Source organism: Carlito syrichta, unplaced genomic scaffold, assembly GCF_000164805.1.
Source record: "Carlito syrichta isolate Samal-C Ts95f unplaced genomic scaffold, Tarsius_syrichta-2.0.1 Scaffold314018, whole genome shotgun sequence".
Lineage (NCBI taxonomy): Eukaryota > Metazoa > Chordata > Mammalia > Primates > Tarsiidae > Carlito > Carlito syrichta.
Window position 1 is genome coordinate 94008 of NW_007258114.1, and position 18495 is coordinate 112502.

The following is an 18495-nucleotide window of genomic DNA, read 5'->3' on the forward strand; positions in this document are numbered from 1 at the left end:
ACCCATGGCCAACCCCCCACCCAAACCTCCCCTCCCCTCCATCTGGAGAACATCCTTTGTCTCTAGGCCTTCCTCTCCTCGCCCCTGCATGGAGCCTTCCTCCGCCTTCCTCCCCCTCCTGGGGCCCCACCTGAGGCCACCTTTCTGGCAAGACCCTCCCTGGCTTCCCACCCGTTGGCTCTTCACCTTCAGATTTTTTTTTTTTCTTTTTTAGCCTGAGTCTCACTCTGTCACCAGGTTGGAGTGCAATGGCCCTGTCACGGCTCACTGCAGCCTTGACCTCCTGGGCTCAGGCAACCCTCCCACCTCAACCTCCCGAATAGCTGGGATTACAGGTGTGTGCCACTGGGCCTGACTAATTTTTGGAATTTTTGTAGAGGAGCGGTCTTACAGTGTTACCCAGGCTGGGCTCGAACTCCTGGGCTCAAGCGATCCGCCTGCCTCAGCCTCCCAAAGTGCTGGGATGACAGGCGTGAGCCACTGAGCCTGGCCCGACCTTGAGTTTTATTGTAACTGCCTGTCTCTTGCAGCAGCTGTTGCAGGCCTGTCTCCCCGGTGCCCTCAGAGCTCCACAAGGCAAGGGTCAGCCTCCCATGGCTTCTCCTCACACCCACCCCAGGGCCTGGCACATGGGTGCAGAGGGATGTGTATTGGCACTAGTGGATCTCAAACTTGAGCAGGTGTGAAAGTCATCTGGGAGTTTGTAAAAAAAAAATCCCACAGATCTGGCTCTGGGCACAGTGGCTCACACCTGTTATCCTAACATTCTGGGAGGCTAAGGCAGAAGGATTGCTTGAGTCCAGAAGTTCAAGGACAGCCTGGGCAATACAGCAAGGCTGTCTCTACTTGAGGCATGCCTCAAGTCCCAGCTACTTAGGAGGCTGAGGTGGGAGGATTGGCTGAGCCCAGGAGGTCGAGGCCATGGTGAGCCATGATCGTGCTACTGTACTCCAGCCTGGATGACAGAGCGAGACCCTGATTCAAAAAAAAAAAAAAAAGGCCAGGCACAGTAGATCACCCTGTAATCCCAGTACTTTGGGAGGCCGAGGCAAGAGGATTGCCTGAGCCCTGGGGTACGAGACCAGCCCAGGTAACTTGGCGAGACCTCGTCTCTACAATAAGTCACAAAAAAACTAGATGGTGGCATGCATCCGTAGTTCCAGCTACTTGGAAGGCTGAGGCGGAAGGATCACCTGAGCCCAGCAGGTCAAGGCTGCGGGGGCCGTGAGCGTGCCACTGCACTCCAGCCTGAGTGGCAAGAGTGAGAATCCAACTCAAAAATACAAAACAAAACAAAAAAACCCAACACAGATCACCAGGCGTCACCACCTGCATCTCTGACTCAATAGGTCTGGGGTGGTAGCCCGGGTGCTGAATCAGCCACATGCTCCCAGGTGAGGCTGCGGTGTGGATCCGGGGAGTGGGCCCTGAGAATGGCTGGTGTATTGACGGGCTGAGAAAGGACACGCTGTCCTCTGGCAGCCTGTGATCAGGTGAGGAGTTAAGACTTGGCCTCCTGGAAATGTCAGAATCCCTCGCCAGATGGCCCAGGTCCCAGACAGGTGAGGGGGCAATCAGGTGACTCACCACGGTGGCCAGCTCCCGGTCCTCCGTGTTGTAGGTACAAGAGGTGATGAGCACGTCTCCCTGGGGGAACCAAAGGCCCCATCAGCACCGGCCGCCGGTGTCACCAGGAGTGCAAGGCCCAGCCCCGGTGGGATCACGACTCCGTGTACCACGGCCCGAGCTGGGGTGCGACTGGTGTGGTCTGCTACAAGGAGCCCAGCAGCGGCCCCCGCACCCACCCCACACACATGAGGGGCACAACCTGTGTCCCATTAGCTCCTGTGACTCAGTGGGTGCCCTCCCATGAGGACACGGGCTGTAGACAGGGCCCGGACTGGCGACTACAGCTCAAGGGTGAACTCGGCAAGTCGGCTGGGAACTGAGGTTTCCCTTCTGTGTGATCAGGGGCTCCCTTGCCCACCTCAGCATCCTCAACTTGTCCTTAAGGCTCTTGAGTTTGGAGTCTGGCTGATCCCTTTTCTTCTTTTCTTTTTTGTCTTTTTTTGGTTTTTGTTTTTTGAGTCGGAGTCTCACTCTGTCGCCCAGGCTTGAGGGCAGTGGCCGCTCCCGGCCACTGCAGCCTCGACCTGCTGGGCTCCGGAGATCCTTCCGCCTCAGCCTTCCAAGTAGCTGGAACTACAGGCACGTGCTACCATGCCCGGCTCATTTTTGATTTATTGTAGAGATGAGGTCTCGCCAAGTTGCCCAGGCGGGTCTCAAACCCGCGGGCTCAGGCAATTCACTCACCTCAGTCTCGCAAAGCACGGGATTACAGGCTGAGCCCCCGAGCCCGGCTTTTTTTTTTTTTGAGTTGGGGGTCTCACTCTCTCGCCCAGGCTAGAGTGTAGTAGCATGATCATGGCTCACTGCAACCTCAACCTCCTGGGCTCAGGCGATCCTCCTGCCTCAGCCTCCCGAGCAGCTGAGACCACAGGTATGCGTCGCCATGCCTGATTCATTTTTTAATTTTTTGTAGAGATGAGGTCTCACCGAGTTGCCCAGGCTGGTCTCAAACTCCTGGCCTCAAGCAGTCCTCCTGCCTCAAGCTCCCAAAGCGCTGAGATTACAGGTGTGAGCCACCATGCCTGGCCTCCTCTTCTGATGTGCCCGTGAACCCCCACGTGAATCTCCCCATGAGGCAGCACCAGACCCCGACCCCTCTCAAGCCTACCCCCTCCCCTGTGTGACTCTCCCCTCCCCCATCGCTTGCTCTGTCTCCCTGGGGGTGGCACTTTCCAGCCAGTGGCGGAGAGGCGGCCTCCCTGCCTCTGCCCAGGCACTCACCGGGTGGACCGACACGATCTTCTTCAGCATGCGGATCTCCTGGGGTGGGCAGAGCGGAGAAGGGAGCCGAAGAGCGGACTTCAGAGAGCAGCAGACCCAACTCCCAGCCACCCTGTTCTCCCTCGGGCCTCCCTCCGAGAGCCAGCCTCGCTGACTGCTGGGAGCCTCTCTGCGGGAGGCTGAATGTGGCCTCTGGCCAGGGAGGGAACTTGATTGGAACAAGAAGCTTGCTACCCAGGACGGGTGTGACCAGGGGCCTGCCCGGGTCCCCCAAACCCCACCACAACCACGCGGGGCCCGCCCTTAGAGGCAGACCCCAGGGTGGGGCCGACCCGTCGCCGGGCCTGGCCCAGAACAAGCCATTTCTCCGGCTAACAGGGGAGAGATGGTCAAGCAGGCCGGCGGGGCTGGGCCCTACCTGGAAGTGGGGGCTGTAGTGATTGTCCCTGTTCACGATCTCCGCTTCCCGGCCGTCCCGGGCCAGGACGGTGACCACCTTCCTCCCGGTCAGGTGTGTGTGCAGCTGAGAGGCAAAGATGTGGATCCCGGAGGAAGGCAGGGCCTGCGGGGCACGAGCGACATTCAGGGCCTGACCCCTGCGTCCCTGGCCATGCTCTCTGGTCTAGGACCCAGCAGGGAACAGCCCACACAGAGCTGGTCTGCTTCCCTGGGACATTTGTCGGTTCTAGCTCTTTCCAGCTGGTCAGGTTAGACTCCCCATCAGGACCTTGCAGGGGGCTGGGCAAGGTGGCTCACGCCTGTAGTCTCAGCACTTTGGGAGGCCTAGGCGGGAGGAGCGCTTGAAGCCAGGAGTTCAAGACCAGCCTGGGTAACATAGCCAGGCGTGGTGGCACGCTCTTCTAGTCCCACCTCCTCAGGAGGATCACTTGAGTTCGATGCAGCAGTGAGCCATCATCACGCCACTGGACTCTAGCCTGGGCGACGGAGTAAGACTCTGACTCAAAACAAACAAATAAGATCCTCACAGGGTGACAAGAGTGAGATGGCCTCAACGGCCCAGGTCTGCCAACACAGCCTCCTGGAGATTCATCCGGGCACAGATGCTGTCCTGGGCCTGCGGTCCTCCCTCGAGCCCTGAAGCCTGATCGGGCCATCTTCACTCCGTCCACAGGCCTTCCAGGAGGGCACCCCATGGGCAGGGTCCGCGTGGACAGATGTGGCCTTCTTGCCCATGGGCCCCTGTCGGATGATCAGCAAGCCCCAGTGGTAGGTCAGACTTTGCAGCCCACCACGTGGCAGGCCTGGGTGGGCCCTTCGGCCGTCCTATGGCATGGCCCCATTCCATCTGCAAAACGTCCCCCCTGTGGCCACCCTTGCCTGGCTCTGCCGCCGACCCAGCGCTGGCTGCACGGACAAGAAGGTAGCCGTCACATCAAGAGGCTTTGTGTCGGCCGGGCTCGGTGGCTCAGCCTGTAATCCTGTGCTTTGGGAGGCCGAGCTGAGTGAATTGTCTGAGCCCGCAGGTTCGAGACCCGCCTGGGCAACTTGATGAGACCTCATCTCTACAATCAATCAAAAAAATGAGCCGGGCGTGGTAGCGCGCACCTGTAGTTCCAGCTACTTGGAAAGTGGAGGCGGAAGGACCACCGGAGCCCAGCAGGTCGAGGCTGAGGTGGCCGGGAGTGGCCACTGCACTCCGGTCTGGGTGACAGAGTGAGACTCCAACTCACAAAAAAAAAAGAGGCTTTGTGTCATCATGGGAGGCTGAGGGAACTTTCCAGAGGATGAAAGTTTCCCCTCACCTGAGGTTAACTTTTTTAGATAGAAAAGAACTGTCAGCAGGTGCAGAGCCCCAGGGGCTGTGACCCCGTCCCTGGAGGACCAGGTGGTTGTGCTTTTGCACGGATGCTGCCACATCCGCACCTTCTGTCTCTCTCCCAGCCAGCTGCTGCCCGGACTTTGTCATCATGGAGACCTCTGGGCCCCTCGCGATGACTAATGTGTGACCACCATGTGCCGGGCCTGGGAGCCCCTGCTAACGTGGGGCCTGTGGCCCTCAGAGGCCGACCCTGGCCTGGAGACAACGGCATCAGGCAGGTGGAGGGAGGCGTGGGTTCTGCAGGCGACTCTGGTCCCAACAACACACTTGCTTGGCCAGTCTCTGTGACTCGGATGTCTAGACTCTGCCAGACTTTTGACCAAAGAGTGTCAGCCCCTCTCCTACCTGCTGAAGAAGAGACAAGACCAAACACTGGTTTTGTCACCATGATGTAGGGGAGGACCCCAGTGAGCGGATGTGAGTTGGCATCTCTAGGGCTGGAGAGGGTGTTCTCAGCTCAGAGGGGTCAGAGGGCCCTGCCTCCCTGTGAGGGACCAACTTTCCCCTAAGCCCTGGTCAGGGAGTGTCTTCATGGCCCCAAATTTCAGCAGTGGGGGCTTTGGAGAAGTGAGAACACAGGGTGTGGTTCAAGATTCTTCACCCCAGGTCTCAGGCAAAAAAAGCTGATTGACAGCAAGAGAAAAGGCGTGCGGTCCCGGCTGATGGCTTCGTTTCTCCTCAGCTCCGAGGACACTTGCCTAATGCTCAGAAGACGGTGCCGGCCAGGCTCGGTGGCTCAGTCTGTCATCCCAGCACTTTGGGAGGCCGAGGCGAGTGAATTGCCTGAGCCCACGGGTTCGAGACCCTCCCGGGCAGCTTGGAGAGACCTCGTCTCTACAATAAATCAGTAATTAGCCAGATGTGGTAGTGTGCACCTGTAGTTCCGGCTACTTGGAAGACTGAGGTGGAAGGATCGCCAGACCCGGCAGGTCGAGGCTGCGGTGACCGGGAGTGTGTCACGGCACTCCAGTCTTGGTGACAGAGTGAGACTCTAACTCAAAAAAAAAGAAGATCATGCCACTCCGGGACCTTACCCACAGGAAGAACAAATCCCAATTGATCGAGTCATGGGATGAAAAGAAAATTCACGACTTAAGACCACATTAAAAGCAACCTGTTGCCAAGGGCACAGCTTTCAAAGTCAGACAATGGTATTTCAATCCTCACTCCACAGCTACTGGCACTGTGACCTTAGCAAGCCTCAGCCTCCTCATCTGTGAAACGGGCACATCCATGCCAACTTACTTACAGGTAATTGTGAGAAGTAAGAAAATGTCTGCCACATACACAACAAACTATGACATCATGCCCGTCATATATAAAGAGCTCCTAGAAACCAACAGTTAGAGAGACAAATAGTCCATTAGAAAAACTGCACAAAGGAATGAACAGATATTCACAGAAAGAACACATGGCCAAGAGGCAGATGAAAAAGTTCCTCAAGTCCACAAAGGGTCAGAAAAGTCAAGTTGAACAGCACTGTGATATCTTTCTCCACTCATGGCATTGCTGATGCAAAGTGTCCATGAGTCTGGGGACCCAGCGCCCTTGTGTACCATGTGCAGGAAAAAGGGGCAGAACTGGCTTTCAGAAGGACACTTTGGAAGATCTATTAAAAAATGTCCATGTCCTCTGTGGGCAGCAACTTCACTTCTAGAAATCTCTGGGATGAAACATGTTCCCTTGGCCAGACACGGTGGCTCACATCTGTCATCCCAGCACTTTAGGAGACTGAGGCAGGAAGATTGCTTGAGCCCAGGAGTTTGAGACCAGCCTGGGCAGCATAGGGAGACCTTGTCTTTACAAAAAATTAGCCAGGCATTGTGGGGCGTGCCTGTAGTCTCAGTTACTTGGGAGGCTGAGGTGGGAGGATTTCCCGAGGCCAGGAGGTTGAAGCTGTGGTCAGCAGTGATTGTGTCTCTGCATTCCAGCCTGGGCAAAAGAGTGAGACCCCGACTCAAAAAAAAAAAGCTTCCACATAAACAACGATCAACGATCTCTCTGCAGCCTTCTCTATGGGTGCAGAGTTGTCAAGAGCCGCAACGTGGATGGACAGGGAAACAGTTAAGCACAAACCAGGACCAGGAGGACACAAGCACCCCAGAAGCTGAGACCCCACTGTTGGTGCCAGCATCTAAATACAACCTGTACCCCCACCCTGCATGCAGGATGGGTGCTCCCTGAAATTTTACACCCCAGGGAAACTTTTGGCTTTCCCTGGTCCCACCCTGGCCACATACACAGTGAAAAACCCCGACCTGTGGCATACTATGCAGCAATGAAAAAAACAAACCACAGGCAAATTATTCCACACGTTGAATCATTTGTAAACTATTCCATAGGGTTAAAACACACACACACACACACACACACACACACACACACACACACACACACACACGGTTCCCATCATCTGGAAGGGCATGTAGAGATATACAGAAGAATAGTCTAGAAGGACACAAAGATCCAATAAGTAGATCTCTCAGGGCGAGACTTGAGAGGTTGAGAGGGCCTGCAATTCTGAGTGGTAAAGGTGTGTGTCATGACTTACATAATGAAAGTGTTGTGTTTTTTTTTCCAAATCAAAGTCTCACTCGGTCCCCCAGGCTGGAGTACAATGGCATGATCACGGCTCTCTGCAGTCTTGGCCTCCTGGGCTCAGACAATCCTCCTGCCTCAACCTCCCGAGTAACTGGGACTATAGTCACGCACCACCACACCTGAATGATTTTCAGATTTTTTTGTAGAGATGAGGTCTTGCCATGTTGCCCAGGCTGCTCTCAAAACTGCTAGGCTTCAGCAATCTCTCCACCTTGGCCTCCTAAAGTGCTGGGATTACTGGCATGAGCCACTGTGACTGGCCGAAAGTGTATTTTTGTTTTTAATCCAAGTCTCACTCCGTCGCCCAGGCTGGAGTGCAGTGGCATGCTTACGGCCACCCCAGCGTCGACCCGCTGGGCTCCGGCGGTCCTTCTGCCTCAACCTTCCAAGTAGCTGGAAATACAGGCGCATGCTACCAGGTCCAGCTAATTTTTTAAAAATTTATTGTAGAGACAAGATCTCACGCCAAGTTGCCCAGGCTGCGCTTGAACCCATGGGCTCAGGCAATCCCCTCACCTCGGCCTCCCAAAGCACTGGGATTACAGCAAAAGCATATTTTAAACTGCGGCACACGGAAGCTGGACACATGGGTGTGGACCCATGTGAGCTGCAGCGGTTATTGGAGAAGGAGGGTCAGTCAGGTGCACAAATGTCCTCTTGGCAGTGGGGGAGGAGGTGTTCCCTTGCATGCAGGGCTGGGAGGGGATTCGGGGGCAGAGTCAAAGCCGTACAAGCCACCCAGGAAGGGCCACCACCTGCGGGGGCCTCGGCAGGGCAAGGGGATAGGGCACGGCACCACTCACCAGCTGAGTGCACTTGTCGGTGCAGTAGCCAGTGAGGACAAAGGCGGTCTCCCGCGGGGGGATGGCCATCACGGGCGTGTACACCAGCCCAAGCTCCATGATCCCTGCATTAAAGCGCCGCGGTGTGGCCGTGTAGTACAGGCGGATCCCAGAGGAGTCGTGCCGGCCTGGGAGAAGGCGGGGTGGGCGGAGGGGGGTGGTCAACCGAGGCCCTCTGGTCTCCCACTGCAGGGAGGTCACCCGAGGCCACAGGCGCCCACGCCCAGGAGGTGAAGTCGGTCGCCCCACCTGCTCCCACCTGCTGGGCAGACTGAGAGCCAATGTCCTCGTGCCCTCAGCTTTGGACTCCAGGTGGACACAAGAATCAGTGAACGCCCACGATGCAGTGCCCGTGGGGAAGACAGAGTGGGTGGTTTTTTTGTTTGTTTGTTTTGAGTTGGGGTCTCACTCTGTTGTCCAGGCTGGAGTGCAGTGGCGCGATTGTGGCTCACTACAGCCTCGACCTCCTGGGCTCAGGAGATTCTCCTGCCTCAGCCTCCCTTGAAGCTGGGACTACAGGTGCAGGCCACCACACCCAGCTGATTTTTAAATTTTTTTGTAGAGACAGGGTCTCACTACATTGACCAGCTGGTCTCGAACTCCTGGGTTCAAGTGATCCTCCTGCCTTAGCCTCCCAAAGTGCTGGGATGACAGGCATGAGCCACCACGCCTGGCCTGGAGCTGTTGTTTCCACGAGAACTAGTCAAATGCTCTGGGAAGACCTGATAAAGCGAGTGACTTAAAACACACTGTGGAGTCAGGGGTGTTGAGGTGCCGATGGCGGGTTTGGAGGTTCATAGACAAGGTGGATTCTGTGCTCAGACAGTCCTGCAGGTGCTTTGATGTGCTTCCTCCACGATCAAAGGAACCCAAGTGGGAAATCAGCCTGCAGGGTGTGATCCCGGCAAGGAAGAGGGCCTGGAAGTACCAAGTCCCCTCTGCTCATCCCTCTCGCAGGAGAGCCTTGGACCCGTCAGAGCTGGGTGAGTGGGAGCACGTCTGTGCGTGGCGGCTAATGAGACGTGTTCAGGGACACACCTCCCACTTATACTGCCTTGAGGACTGTGCTGCAGGATCAAGACAGACCCAGGAAAGCCTCCCAGGAGAGACTGAGCTGGATCGTGGCCCCCAGAAGTAGGACCAGCAGGAAAGGTTGAGCCCACACGTCCCCAGTGCCCCCTGGTCGACAGCGTGCTGTGTGCTCTCGAGTGACTCACTGTCCCTCTCTGGGCCTCAGCTCACAGTCAGGGGATTCTGCCAAAGGAAAAATTCAGGGCTTCCTCCAGTCATGGAGACGGTGCATGTCTCCTGATGGTGGGTGAGTCACACCTGGCATTTCTTCTTGCATTTTTCTGTTTAGAGAGTCCCTGGACAGGCCTCCTAGAGGTCATAAGAAACTGATGGCCAGGGGGCCGGGGGTCCACACAGCCACGCATCCTCCAGGGAGTCCCACCCCTCCTGAGACGCCATGCTGTGGGAACCAGTCGGCGGCCTGGCTCTGAGTACTGGCAGTGCCCTTGCGGGGAGGGGGTGGTCTCAAGGCCTGGCTGTGGCCCCAGGTCCTTGGACACACAGCAGAGGTGGGACTCCCCGGATTATGAGAGGGGAAGGGGTGTCAGGCAACAAGGAACGTGAAATTGGCAAGGGGTCTTAATGCAGAGGGACAATACTTCTGATAAGATTAAGGGAAAAGAGGCCAGGTGTGGTGCCTCACGTCTGTAATCCCAACACTTTGGAAGGCCGGGGCGGGAGGGTTGTTTGAGTCCAGGAGTTCAAGACCAGCCTGGATAACACAGTGAGACCTTGTCTCTATAAAAATTCAAAAAAATAGCCAGGCAGGGTGACACGTCCTGTAGTCCCGGCTACTTGGGAAGCTGAGGCAGGAGGATCACCTGTGCCCAGGAGGTCGAGGCCGTGGTGAGCCGTGATCATGCCACTGCACTCCAGCCTGGGCGGCAGAGTGAGACCCTCACTTAAAAATAAAAAAGATGACGCCCAAGACAAGTTCTCTTGCCTCTGCCTCCCACCCCGTAAAATTCCCTTACAACATCCAAATTCAAACAGCTCTCGTATCTCTGGGCTGATTACATCAGAGGATAATAATAAAAAGGGTGTTGCCATTGGTTAGAATTCAGAAAGGGATTAAATCATGAAATAATTGTGGGATTTTGATATTTATAGAAAAGCAGCCCATCTCAAGATTTGTGGAGTGACAGGGGCGTCCTTATATTTGCCAAAGGATCCATAAATATAACGAAATAATCAGGAAGAGACAGACTTCCCCGATGCTTAAAGAGTTTTCAAAAAATCCATTTGCTTTCGGGTTTTAAATGCACAATAAATCCCGTATCATACTAAGGCCCAAGCTGACTTAGAACCTTCTTTGTGCATGTGTACATAATTCCCGCAGTGGCTGAAAGTAGTCACTTATGCAGCCAGGAAAAAAAAAAAATCACCGGCGGCTGTGAGTTGAGCACAGCCCTGCGCCTACATCAAGTTGGGAGGATTATGTGCGTAAACGTTTCCCAGACACGTAGCAGTTGTGGGAGTTGAGAAAAAGGGACAGGTTAAGGTCACCCCGCCAGGGTCACTGCACTGGCAAGGTGTAGGCTAGGACCTAGCCTGGAGTCGATGCTGTCAGCTAGTAGGCTGTTTCTGCCCCTTGTCTGCCCAGATGAAAATGACTGCTGTTCCAAAACAGTGTGTGTGTGTGTGTGTGTGTGTGTGTGTGTGTGAGACTATATATGGCAGACAGGACAGGTGCAACAGAAAGAGAGAAATATTTTCGGCTTCTGATACAATGCCAACTGGCATTGCCACCCTAAAGACAGACTGACTGTTCCACCTTCAGGTACGGGGAGATCCAGCTGCAGCTGCTGTCTGCTCCCAGCGCCCCTTCCCAAACCCTACACGGCAGCCAAGCTGGGCCTCCTGCGTTCCTAGAATATACTCTCGACTTTGCCCCCTCCTTGTCTATGCACAGACTGTTTCTGGACTGTGGCCCCCGGCAGCTTCCCTCGTGAAAACCCTCCTTGTCCTCCAAGGCCCTTGTCAAATGCCACCACGATGTCACCCATACCACGTGGACCCTGACCTATTTTGTTTCCCGTGTGTGTGTGCACGTGTGTGCATGCCCCTATTTCATCTCCCTTCCAGAAGCTTTCTGAGGGCATGGACATGTCTTGCTCATCCTGATATTCCCCTCAGAGTTGGAAACAACATCCCTCATGCGGTGGCCTCCCATAAATGTTGATTGTATTGAAACTCTTTTCTGCAGTTCTCAGACCGTTGTACCAACGGGGCAAAACCGAGGAAGCAGGTGAGTGGGAAGGGCCCTTGTGCCTGCACGTCTGAGCTAAGTTGGACGTGGGTTGCTGCCTGGGCACTGAAACACACGGCCAGGACATGAGCCCAGGGGAAGGGCACATGAGCCCAGGGGTGATGGAGGGTAGGTCATTTCCCCCTTCTGAGCATAAGGCATTCTGTGGTGACTAGGGGAACAAGGTTGCCATCCCACATACTTCTCATGGGGGAGGGCTTGTCTTCACTGAGTGTTGAGGTGCTTATAAGCTCAAGAGCACTAAACAAATACACATACGACACAAAGCCGCCCTCCAGTGCCCAGGGCAGACATCACGAGTCAATTACGGCATAGTCAATTGCAGCACCGCCCTGCTGGGCCCAGGTGGGCCTGAGATTCCCTCCGGCCGGACACTCTCCACAATGCTGCCAATCAGCAGAGAGTCCCGTGAGCAATACCTACTTGTCGCCCTTGACACATACACTCGGGGTAGAGAGCCCACGGGCCTACTCACCCTCAGTGCCACAGGCTCTGTTGGACCGTGTTTTCAGAAGACACGCTTGTAGCCAAAAAACGCCCCCGAGGGGACTAGGACTGTCCCTTTCCCAGGGAACATCTCGGGGGTGGAACCTCCCACTGGTCAGGCCATCAGAGGAAGGGTTGGGGGGGTCCTGGCAGCGACCACTGTGGACTCTGGAATGACCTGTCACCCCGCCATCCTGCCCGATGCCCTGTCCTGGCCCCACGTGTCCTGGAGAGGTCGGAACCACAATCTGAGGGTGCTGGGGGGTCATCCCGTTAGGGAGGGGCAGTCGGGGGTGGGAGGAAACTGCTGTCTGAGTGGCCCTGTGAGACGTAGATCTGTGGGGGGAGGGGAGGGTGGCACACAGGGCACCTCCAGCCCGAGCCCTCCACCTCTCTCTGCCACCCTCCCTCAGACCTGCTGGTTCGCACACACCCCAAAGCTAGCTTCCCGCCCTGGCTGGTGCTGTGGGGCAGGGCCACGCGGGCTCAGCCTGATCCAGCCTCTAAACATCAGGAGAGCCAGCGCGACAGCTTTGGAACCCGGCCAGCCTTGCCAGGTTCAAGTGCAGGCCACGTGCCCGAGGCCGAGGACGTGACAGAGCCAGGCCTCAAATCCCGACTCACCCCATGACCCTGGTGCTGTCCCTTCACCTCTGGGCCTTAGTTTTTCTCAGCTGCAAAATGAGGAGGCAAGAAGCCTCTGCCTGGCCTTTGCCAGGTGGGAGCCCCTGGGACGGCGCCGTGTCCACGGCAGCTGGTGTCATGGCCAGCGTCTCAAGGCGGAAGGGAGGCGGAGGGGCTGAGTCCCTGCGGATGGTTCCTGCTGGGATGAACTGACCCCACCAAGTCCTCGGGTCTACGGCAGCCAGGGGTGATGGAGCGTGATGCAGGGCCTCGTGCCATGTGACGGAAGACTCCAGCTCCGGGGAGGGGGTATGGCGCCCCGCAGACAGTGCGTGATCTCCCCCCGACTCCACACAGCTGGGCCCTGGGGTGTCTGAAGGTGGTGCCCAAGCTCTTACCTTGGATCTTCAGAGGGTTGTGGTAGTGAACTTCCAGACGGAGAAATCTGGAGGACCCAGTCCCCCCAAAAGGCAGGCCAGCCTCTTCTGGGTAGTAAAATGCCTGCAGGAGGGACAGCAGTGTCAGGCAGACCCAGGTGTCATGAGAGGCCCCGGGCGTGGGTCAGGGGCAAACCCACCCGACCGTTGGGGCCCGAGCTAAAGGGGTGGTGGGGTCCGAGCGACACTCTCCTGCCGACAGGGGGCCCGTTACTGCTCCCAGGGATGTCCTGTGAGACTCGGGTCAGGGAGACGGGGAGGGAACCGGTGCCCTTCCCCCCGGCCTCTTCCCTGGACTGGTGGACAAGTCGATGAGACCCCCACGGGCACAACCACGGGCCCTACCCCAGGACCACCCTGTGCACAAAACCCTCTGACCCGCCAAGTGCACGGGCCCGTGGGAACCTTGCGTTTTTTTTTGTTTTTTGGGTTTTTTTTTGAGTTGGAGTCTCACTCTGTCACCCAGACTGGAGCGCAGTGGCCACTCCCGGCCACCGCAGCCTTTACCTGCTGGGCTCCAGCGATCCTTCCACCTCAGCCTTCCGAGTAGCCAGAACTACAGGCGCACACTACCACGCCTGGCTGATTTTTGATTTATTGTGGAGATGAGGTCTCTCCAAGTTGCCCGGGTGGGTCTCGAACCTGTGGGCCCAGGCCATCCACTCACCTCAGCCTCCTAAGGCGCGGGATTACAAGCTGAGCCATCGGGCCCGGCTTGAACCTTGTGTTTTTATAGCAAAGAAACGAAGGCCGGAAGAAGGCTTTACAGCACAAAGGAACGTGGGATTCAGATATCACAGAGGCCTCTCGCGGCACGGGCCCTTCCTGTTGGCCTCACAAGCACCCTTGGGAGCCTCCTTCCTGGGGCCTCCGGGACGGCGGGGCTGGGGACACAGAGGCAGGGGCCTCGGCCCCGAAGACTCACCTTGGCGCCCAGGGCCCAGGCGGCCAGCACGTGACGGCAGTGGTTGAGCCGTTCGGGCTTCATCTTGGAGTCGCAGGGTCCGTTGAAGTGGGGCACCGTCTCGAACTCGAGGGCACACTGGAAGACCTCCATGTGGTGCACAAGGGCCTCGTTGCCCTCAGTGATGATGGGCTCATACTGCGGGGGAGGCAGCCCCTGAGCCGGGGAACCGGATGCCCGCCCACCCCTCCCTCCGCCGCTGGCTGGGGCCTCCCCTCCGTGGGCCTCCGTTTGTCCAACTCTAAAACGGGTGGGATGGCCAAGGCCACTTCCAGGGGCGCTCCTGGGGCTCAGGGCCACGAAGGTGGAAGAGTCGCCAACTCAGAACCGGGTGGAATCTTCCAGAAGCCCACAGAGAGCCCCAGAGTGCAGGAAATCTGAGGATGCAGACAAGCCATTTCCTGACGAGGTGGGGACGGAAAGGCAGCCGTCCTCAGAGTACAGGGTCGTGGCTGGGTTCCTGTGTCTCCATCGGGAGGCAGGGCCCAAGCACACCTTTGAGGTTGGTGGCTTCCTGCTGTGTGACTTTGGGTACTTACATAACCTCTCTGGGCTACACTTTCCCTTCTGGAAACAGGGACAGCACCTAGACCTGGGTACTAAGGTGATAAAGTGGGCGGTCGCCATGCCCCTGCCCTAGCGCCAGGCAAATAGTGGACATCCCACCGCTATTGCCTTGACTGGGAGAGGGTGACAATTTAGTGCCATTGAGTTCTCTGTTGAGCTGCTTTTACACACAAGGGAGAGGAGGCCTGACAGACAGGGGGACAGCAGCTCCAGTCCCAAGGGAAGATGCAGAAATCTAGATCGTGGAGAAAAATGCAGACCAAGTAGGCCAGCAACCATTGGGTAAGTTGACGAAGGAAATCTCAGGACGAGATTTTACATAGATCTTGGTTGCTGCGGCCCAGGCAAGGGAACTGGAGCCCAGAGGCACTTTGAGGGTGAGACAGGGTGACAGGGGCCTGGAGGACACTTGCTGCCTCGAGGGACTTTGAGCGGGGGCCTGAGGCTAGGGCAGTAAGAGGACACCTGGTCAGTCAGGACCCTAGACAGCTCCTTGGGGTCTGGAATAACCGAGGTCCCAGAGGAAGGAAGGGTGGGGTGAGACCTGGCCCCAGAACTCAAGTACCATGACGATGTGGTGCCGGGAGAAGCCGTGGGGAAGCTCTGTGATGTAGCACCAGTACGTGGTCTCCTGGCCGGGGATCAGGACGTTGGGGGCGCGGATCTCCATGGTGCGTGTGTCGGACGGCATGGCTGGGATCGGGATGTCGGGTTTCAGGAGCTGCACCCTCTGTAGCCCCGTCTTCAGGTCTGAGGTGTTGATGGCCTCCAGGGACTGGAACGGCTTCTCCAGGATCCCGTACACCAGGTGGACGGTGCCGTCCTGCAGCAGGGACCAGGCCCCGTCAGCCGCCCATGCAGAGTCCCCAGAGTCAGGCTCCGGAGGGGATGCCATGGCCCTGCCCACCCACACCTGACCAGTGACACACTGCACCCCCGTCTCTGCAAACGAGGGGACCCTCAGGGCTCTGCATGGCCCCAGCTGGGCTCAAATCCCAGACTGACCACTCCCAGCACCCCCACTCGCACCATGCATCAAACACAATTTTTTTTTTTGAGTTGGAGTCTCACTCTGTCACCCAGACCGGAGTGCAGCGGTCACTTCCGGCCACCGCAGCCTCGACCTGCTGGGCTCCGGCGATCCTTCCGCCTCAGCCTTCCGAGTAGCTGGAACTACAGGCACGCGCTACCACACCCGGCTGATTTTTGATTTATTGTAGAGATGAGGTCTCGCCAAGTTGCCCAGGCGGGTCTCGAAACTGCGGGCTCAGGCAATTCATTCACTTCAGCCTCCCAAGGCGCAGGATTACAGGCTGAGCCATCGAGCCCGGCTCAAACATATTTTTTAAAAAGGCCAAGCACAGTGGCTCATGCCTGTCATCCCAGAACTTTGGGAGGCCGAGGCAGGAGGATTGCTTGAGCCCAGGAGTTCAAGACCAGACTGAGAAACACAGTGAGACCTTGTCTCCACCAAAAAATTTTTAAAATTGGCAGGGTGTGGTGGCGTTCGCCTGTAGTCCCACCTATTCGGGAGGCTGAAGTGGGAGGATCAACTGAGCCCAGGAGGTTGAGGCTGCCGTGAGCCAGGATTGTGCCACTGCACTCCAGCCTGGGTGACAGAGTGAGACCCCGACTCAAAAATAATAATAATAAAATAAAGTAACAAGACAATCTATCTACCTTGCTTATTACCCATTCACCTAGAAATGTCCATTTGCCCCACACCTCCCAGAAGGAGGACACCTCTTCTGGCTCCAGCTCTGCCCCTGGTGTGCCGCGAGCCCCTGGGTGAGCCCACCTCATCTCTGGGCCTTGGTTTCTGCACGTGGCAACCCGGCAGCTGTTCTATCTCCTTAGATGTGGTGTCTGTCTGTCCACGTGGTGCCCGTTAATGAAATCGCAGAGCCCATCATTGTTTACCCTCACCCGCGACGAGCTCTCATGGGTGCAGAAAAATCACATCCTAAACCCTCAGACCCATCCCAAGCCCATGTCCCCAGCCTCCACCTCCTCCTGACTCTCATGCCCCAAGCCGGTGTTGCCCCAGCCCTAAATCACCCCAGGGCCAGGAACCAGGCAATTAGAGAACCCTCCCTGTAGCCCGGAGACTGCTGGAATTATTCAAACTAAGCGACTTCCCGAACCCTGCTGTCCTTTCCAGTGGAGATCCCAATAAAGGCTCTGGCCTGGGCTCTCCCCTCGCTCCTGCCTCTTCTCCTTACCAAACCTGGGGTCCTCACGTGGCCCTGAGGGACACAGGTGCCTCTTCTCTGTCTCAGGAAATGCAAGAGATTGGCTTTCAACGGCCCTGGCCTCTGCGTGTGGGCATTTGGTCACCCCCATGGATTAAGACCTGGCACCGACTGTCAGCCCATGTCACTGCCGTACCCAAGGGTTTCACAGGTGGCCAAGTGGGCAAGAAGGCTTAAATGGTTAACTTTTAGACTATGATCCCAAAAGGGCTTGCAATAGGGTGATCACACACCTGTGTGCTCAAGGGCAAGGTGAATTGTTTTCCCTAATGGCGGGGAGGGGTGGTCTCAGAGCAGAATAAGAAGCCTGTGGTTTTCTAGGTCTGTCTTGTGTCCGTGAACTCCCAGGCAAAGTTGGCCTGCCCTCACAGATGATCTAGTTTCCATGCCCATTTAACATAGAGGCAAACCAAGGTCCAGAGGAGGAAGGGACCGGCCCCAAGCCTCACAGCAAGTTGGCGACAGGCAGGCACAGAAAGCCAGGCTTCCTGGACTCATTCCAGAATTCCACCTGAAGATGATGGGACCGGGGTGGAGAAACACCCAGGAGCAAGCTCTTGTCAATTTGAGAGGCTCTGGGGCAAGACCCGCGTCTAGAAACCATGCCGGCCATGTGTCAGCCGAGAGCTACTTCTTGGAGGGTCCCTGGGCTGGAAGCAGAGCTGGCCCACCCTAAACTGTCTCCACTAAGCTGGCTGCCTCTGGGCCACCCTTCTGGCTGACTCTCCACCATTGCTGGCCCAGGCCCAGGACCGGGTCTCTGATTTATCAGGGACAGGAGAGGGTCATAGCCTGACACTGATCCTCGCAGCCCTCGCTGTCCCAGCCATTTGGGGCCATCACCTACCTCAATGAGGTAATCCTTGGGGTCACAGGTGCCAAAGGGCCTCTTGAAAAGCAGGGACAGGCCTTCCGGGGTCTTCTGTGCCCACAGCAGCTGGTAGTCCTGCTGGGGATCCAGGTGGACCTGTCCCTTCTGGTCACTCCAGGCATCCTGCGGAGGCAAGCGCCGGCTCTGAGCACGCTGAGCTGCGCAGGCCTGATCCACAGGGGCAGAGGTGCCTGGGGCCCTCCTTGGTGCAGACCTCACTTCCAGTGGATCGGGGGTTCTGCCTGGGGCTGGGTGTTCACCCACACTCTCTACATCTGCTTCTGCCTGGAGGGAGCACAGGGGAGCCCCAGTGGTGCCCACATTCTCTGCGGCCATGAACTGGGGCTCTCAAACACCAGCCGGGTCATGGGGCTGTCAGCCATGAGGGTTCCCAGACTTCAGCTGGGACACATGACTTGTTAAGAAGGTGCCCCACCGACCAGGCGCGATGACTCATGCCTGCCATCCCAGACCTTTGGGAGGCCCAGGCAGAAGCATTGCTTGAGCCCAGAAGTTCAACATCAGCCTGGACAACATAGCAAGACCTCATCTCCTCAAAAAATTTAGGCCGGGCGTGGTGGCTCAGCCTGTCATCCCAGGACTTTGGGTGGTAGAGGCGAATGGATTGCCTGAGCATGAGAGTTCGAGACCAACCCAGGAAACTTGGCAAGCCCTCATCTCTACAATAAATCAAAAAATTAAGCCGGGCTCAGTGGCTCAGCCTGTAATCCTGCGCCTTTGGGAGGCTGAGGTGAGTGGATTGCCTGAGCCCGCAGGTTCGAGACCCGCCTGGGCAGCGAGACCTCATCTCTACAATAAAT

The 18495-nt window shown here is 56.9% G+C and overlaps 1 protein-coding gene across 1 annotated transcript in view; it reads right to left on the reverse strand.

The window, feature by feature from the left end:
• Positions 1 to 18495, reverse strand: part of DBH (dopamine beta-hydroxylase) — a 30217-nt gene that overhangs the window by 6943 nt on the left and 4779 nt on the right. The window contains exons 2-9 of the mRNA XM_008070799.2: positions 17651 to 17797; positions 15117 to 15374; positions 13946 to 14122; positions 12982 to 13084; positions 8095 to 8261; positions 3269 to 3412; positions 2851 to 2889; positions 1588 to 1647 (exon numbers count right to left, since the gene is read on the reverse strand). Of these exons, the coding sequence (XP_008068990.1) occupies positions 1588 to 1647; positions 2851 to 2889; positions 3269 to 3412; positions 8095 to 8261; positions 12982 to 13084; positions 13946 to 14122; positions 15117 to 15374; positions 17651 to 17797 (1095 nt within the window). The remainder of the gene's footprint in view (positions 1 to 1587; positions 1648 to 2850; positions 2890 to 3268; positions 3413 to 8094; positions 8262 to 12981; positions 13085 to 13945; positions 14123 to 15116; positions 15375 to 17650; positions 17798 to 18495) is intronic.